We start from the raw sequence: 5822 nt of genomic DNA, 5'->3' as shown, positions 1-5822 counted from the left end.
GCATCTTGACTAGCAATGCCACAGGGTTCCAGTTTCTTCACATCCCTACTAATATTTGATGGTGTCTGTTTTTGTTATTGTATATTGCAGCCATCTGAGTGGGTATGAGGTCGTATTTTGATAAGCTTTAAATTTGTTTATGTTGCATTTTCCTAATGACTAGTGATGTTGAGAATTTTGCCATATGCCTTCATATATTTTTTTTCTGAAGAAATGACTATTCAACTCTTTTCCCCACTTCTTAATTGGGTTCCTTGGTTGTTGAATTACAGAAATTGTACTGGAATTAATCCCATTTCAGATACATGATTCAAAAAACGTTCTCCCATCCTGTGGGTTTCCTTTCTTGATAGTGTTGTTTAATTCTGCCAAAGTCAAATTTGCCTGGTTTTAATCTTATTGCTCACCAATGTAGTGTCACATCTATAATATACTTTTTTTAAAAAGACAGTATGAGAGTTGTTATCATAGTAATGATATTTAGCGTTCACAGTTATGGGCTTGATTCAGTACCACCAGAAAAGTCACTTCATCCTTTTCCCATTTCCTGACGTTTGTAAAGGAGCATTCGTGTGTCTATCTGTAGGGCTGTTGTTAGTGTTAAAAGATACATGCAAGGCACAGTGAACCATTATTCCTGGAACATAGTGTGTGCGCAATAAAAATCACTATTGTTAATAATATCATCACCGAATATTTGGAAAGTTCACTTGGGAAGCGTGTAAGAAGCTGATTAGTTTTATGGGGCTGAAATATTAATGGTAGTTTAAGTTTAGCACAAAGAAGAAAAAAACATTATTTAATCCAACATCATAAAGATTTATGCCTGTGTTTTCTTCAAAGAGTTTTTTAGCTTAGGTATTTGATCCGTTTGGTGTCACTTCATTATATGGTGTGAGGGAGGGCTCCAGCATCATTCTTCTGCGTGCGGACATCCAGAACATTTGTTGAAAGGGCTATTCTTTCTCCATTGAGATTCCTTGGGAGCTTTGTCAAAATCAATTGATTATTTCTGGACTCTGGATTCTATTCTAGGCCTCTCTATATCAATACTGTGCCAGTACCACGCTGTGTTGACTATTTTAGCCTTGTAGTGAGTGAATTCAAAGCACAAATTCTCTAGCATTTTTCTTTCATTTGTCTCCAACACAAAACTTTTGGTTTTGTTGATTTTTCCCTATTCTTTAATGATTCTGTAAATCTAATCTAACTTAGACTGTAATCTAAGTGTTCCTTGGATTCGGTTTGCTCTTTCTTCCTTACAGTTTTAAGGTGGAGGGTCAGGATTCTGACTGGAGGTCTGTGTTCTTTCTCCATAAGGTGCTGGTAGCTGCGATTCCCCTCTGGAGGGTGTTCCTACCTCCTGCTCCCTTGACTTCTTGTCGTCTTCTTGCTCATTTTCCTCCCTTTCCATCTTCCTGCTCCTTGGTGACCCTTCTCTGCTTGATCCTTCCTGAAAGAAGCCAGATAACCTGTGGCTGGGGCTTGTACTGAGTGCCTAGTGGTACAGTCTCGCACACCCTCCCTCCACAGCAGCCCCTGTGAAGAAGGAGGGCTTATCATCTCCACTTTATCATTCATGCAACTCAAATGCAGAAAGTTTAAGTAACTCGATGAGTTCTTTTAATAGTACAAATCAGATTTGGCATTTGCTCTTCTCCTTCCACTCTCTCCCTGGGGGAGTTCTGTAGGTTTTAGTGCTATTTTTGTATGGATGACATCCCTGTATCTATCATTAGCTTGTAGATCTCTGCTGAGCTTCTAAACGAAAGCCCCATTACCTACCAGATGTCTCCCCCCCTGCCCTGCAAGCCGGACCCCTCTGCAGCTCCTTCCTGGCCACTACCTTGTCTGAAAACCTCCTTCCCATGTCTGCCCTTTGAGTAATAATGCTGGCTCCTTCAGACCGACTCCCAGATGCCAGTTTATGCCAACTTCCTGCCCTGAGATGAATGTCAGTGTTATTTCCTGTATTTGATCCTTTCCATAAAATCCTTTCTTCTGACGGACATGCTTCTCATTCCCCAGCCATCTGGTGAGTTGCCTCCTGGGCTCCAGGCAGAATTCGATGCCCCACTAAGTTCTTCTTGAGTCCTTGTTTGTAATTTCATGATAGCATCCTCCACATGGGGTGTAATGTTTCCATTCTTGAGGTTTTCTGCTATCTACTGCTAGAAGGTGAGCATTGAGGTTGCATAGTGTGTAGAAGGTATTGCAGAAAGCTTGTGAAATACATGAATAGTTCTAAGGTAAGGGAATATTATTTACAGCTGGAATAAGACTTGTTTGAGACAGAGGTCATTGCAGAGTTATTGCCCCAGATCTCCCTTGCACATTAAACATTAGTCCCACCAGGGACATTATTCCTGATATCCCAGGTCTGATCAGGTGGTTCCTTTAGATCTCTCTTTTGCAGAACTAGATATATATATATATATATATATATATATATATATATATATATATATATATATATATCACTCAGGATTGTGGTGCTCAGGATTGAACCCAAGACTTTGTGCATGCAAGGCAAGCACCCTACCAACTGAGCTATATCCCCAGCCTGTGATGTACGTTTTTAAATATTTGTGAAGTTATATTTTTTATTCCATCTGCTCCACTTGATTCTGAACTCTATAAGTAGTCACTGCATAGGTCTCGCTTCTGCACAGTTGTCTCCTGTTCCCTCATCCAGAGCCTGGCCTGTAGCCAAAGCTCAATTGATATTTATCTGGACAAATGAAAAACAGTCACCATGATTCTTTTTATGTTTAGTAGTTGCTATCTCTATTTTAGTTGCTAGTTTTATTATGGAGCTGCCTTAGCACAAAAAAGGAATGCTCACATATTCAGCAAACTCATAAAAAAAGCAAATCCCATGGACCCAGAGATCTTTGGGTGATATTGGGATTTGGGGCTTGTTAGGATGGGTTTTCTTCCAGCTAGATTCTTGGACTCAGTTCTGGAGTTAAATAAGCATAATACTAAACAAGTCTGAGAAAACCAGCTTCCAAGCCTCACTTGGAGAATACAGAGAGGACCTTCCAATCAGGTTCCATGTGACACTGATTTTTTTTTTTTAGATTTAACTTATATGACAATTTATTTCATTTGTCCCAACCCTACACTCTTGGGTTGATCTTGATTATTTCATGAGCATTGAATACACTTCATCAAACTCTTCAGCAGGCTCTCTTTTAGTCTTTTCTTGTTAATGAACTTCCTGACATTTTTCTATTTCTTCTTTTATCATAGATGCTTCTGCAGTTTCTTTGTAGGTCTAGGATTCCAAAGTATGCACAAGAACAACTGAGGATTTGATGGAGTTAATTTGTAGGCAGATGTGCGTGTTGAAAGCAGAAGAAGGGAGGTTGCAGTCTGGACTTTGATCTGACATTCTGTCTGCCAGGAGATTATATATATATTCATTGCCTAAACCCATTTCCTCCCATTGTTAATTATGTTTAATAATTTTTACTGGACTCTGAAAATGATTTTGCTCAGCAATGCTTATTATTATTCCATAATTACTCTAGGAATAGAAAGGGGAAAATGAGTACAATGCTTGTCTGCAGAAATGAATGGATTCCAGGATTCACATTAGGTTTACCTCTCTGTTTTAGTTTAAAAAATGTGAATATTGCTTATTTCTCTGTTTTTTGCATATTATGTCCTTCCTTGCCAAAGAGGAGACAGGATAAAAGATATTTGATGGTTTATAAATGAAAAAAACACATGTAAAATTCCCATGGACCAGGGGTCAGGTTTGTGATGGAAGGAACGTCCATTCTACTCAGTTTTAATGACTGCTAATAATTTTCATGACAGCGAGCCTGGTGATATTCCATTCCTTGTGATTCTTAAAAATAAAACACATCATTTTAGGTTTGATGAATAAAACGACTATCTAAGTTTCTTAGTTAACTTTTAAGTCTTTCTACATGGTGGTGATAGTCTCTGCTTGAGTAATGCCCAGGACACCATGACCAGCCCTTCTACAGACAGCCTGTGGCTAGCCTGGCATCCATAGTGCCTTGGTTGGTGGCCCAGTCTTGTTCCTCGCTGGCTGAATCACACTGTCGTCCTGAGCCCTTCTGTGTTTCCAGTTTCAACATTACACATCAGAAATAGTGACACCAGCTTCTTCAAGGTGGTAGGATTTCATGAGTTAACATGAACTTTAAATAAATATTAAAAGCTTCCTCATTCCTCCCTCCAAATATTAAAAAAAAATCACACATGCTGTGTGTGTGTGTGTGTGTGTGTGTGTGTGTGTGTGTGTCTTCAGGGTATTGGTGAATTTCTCATCTCCCCCCATTGCCTATCTTTGATTCTGTCCCTCTTGGGATGACTCTGCATCTTCTTCTTTTTTTTAATTTCTTACATATCTGACAATAGTGGAGTGCATTACAATCATAATTATCCATTCACAACACCATTTTTTGTAACTCTGTATATAAAATATGTTCACTCCAAATTATGCCATTATACATGAGCTCTTTATTATTATTATTATTATTATTATTATTATTATTATTATTATTATTTTGCATTACAATTCTTAATACACCTTTAGACCACATTTTACCATATCTCTGATTGTATATAAGGTATGTTGACACCAAACTCACATCTTCATACATGTATTTTGTATAATGATGAGGGTCTCTTTCCACCACCCATGCTATTCTCCTTCGCCCCCCTTCCCTCCCACCCCTCTTCCCGATCTAGAAGACTCTGCCTCTTCTCCTTGAGCAGAGGGTCTGTGTGTGATGAAAGTTGCTCAGAGTCAAGATCCAAGAAGGAGAAACAGACTGGTTCCAGTTTAGCTCCTGCACAGATGGGCTGCCCTCTGGGTGACTGAGGATTGGCCAGATTTATTGAATTTAGAATTGTGGATGTTTCTAAATTAAATATGTTCTTGGGCTGGGAGAGTGAAAGCAGAGTCAAAAAGAAAGCAAAGTCATACTTTTCAAAGTCGATTTTTTAAAAAAAATTCAAATAAATTCATTCTCTCCACATCTGGTTCCTTTGCCAGGTGTCCCCGGTTGGATGGTGGGAACCCTGCAGCAACATGCCTGAGCAGAGCAACGACTACCGGGTGGCCATGTTTGGGGCTGGGGGCGTTGGCAAGAGCTCCCTGGTCCTGCGGTTTGTGAAGGGCACCTTCCGGGAGAGCTACATCCCCATGGTGGAAGACACCTACTGGCAGGTGATCAGCTGCGACAAGAGCATCTGTACCCTGCAGATCACCGACACCACCGGGAGCCATGAGTTCCCAGCCATGCAGAGCCTGTCCATCTCCAAGGGGCACACCTTCATCCTGGTGTACTCCATCACCAGCCGGCAGTCCCTGGAGGAGCTCAAGCCCATCTACGAGCAGATCTGCGAGATCAAAGGGGACATGGAGAGCATCCCCATCATGCTGGTGGGCAACAAGTGTGACGAGAGCCCCAGCCGCGAGGTGCAGAGCAGCGAGTCGGAGGCCCTGGCACGCTCCTGGAAGTGCGCCTTCATGGAGACCTCTGCCAAGCTCAACCACAACGTCAAGGAGCTCTTCTAGGAGCTGCTCAACCTGGAGAAGCGCAGGACCATGAGCCTCCAGATCGACGGCAAAAAGAGCAAGCAGCAGAAGAGGAAAGAAAAGCTCAAGGGCAAGTGCGTGGTCATGTGAACGCCCTGGCCACGGAAGGAGCCTCTGCCGTCCCCCTGGCCTCGCCCCTTCCCCACACCACGTGAACCCATTGTCCGGGCAGCATGTCCGATGCCCACATGTTAGAACATGGCACCTGACCGAGGCCCGCCCTAGTGTCCTGAAGAAG

General features: G+C 41.7%; 1 protein-coding gene across 1 annotated transcript; it reads left to right on the top strand.

Annotated features, from left to right (window-relative positions):
- The first annotated feature begins 5074 nt into the window (after nucleotides 1–5074).
- On the top strand, nucleotides 5075–5563 carry LOC144251396 (GTP-binding protein Di-Ras2-like). Its single transcript, XM_077794346.1, has one exon. It carries the CDS (start codon nucleotides 5075–5077, stop codon nucleotides 5561–5563), a length of 489 nt encoding a protein of 162 aa, XP_077650472.1.
- The last annotated feature ends 259 nt before the right edge of the window (nucleotides 5564–5822 follow it).

The sequence above is a fragment of the Urocitellus parryii genome, assembly GCF_045843805.1.
Source record: "Urocitellus parryii isolate mUroPar1 chromosome 13 unlocalized genomic scaffold, mUroPar1.hap1 SUPER_13_unloc_17, whole genome shotgun sequence".
Classification (NCBI taxonomy): domain Eukaryota; kingdom Metazoa; phylum Chordata; class Mammalia; order Rodentia; family Sciuridae; genus Urocitellus; species Urocitellus parryii.
The sequence above is the reverse complement of the archived record's forward strand: the minus strand, read 5'-3'. Positions and strand labels throughout refer to the sequence as shown.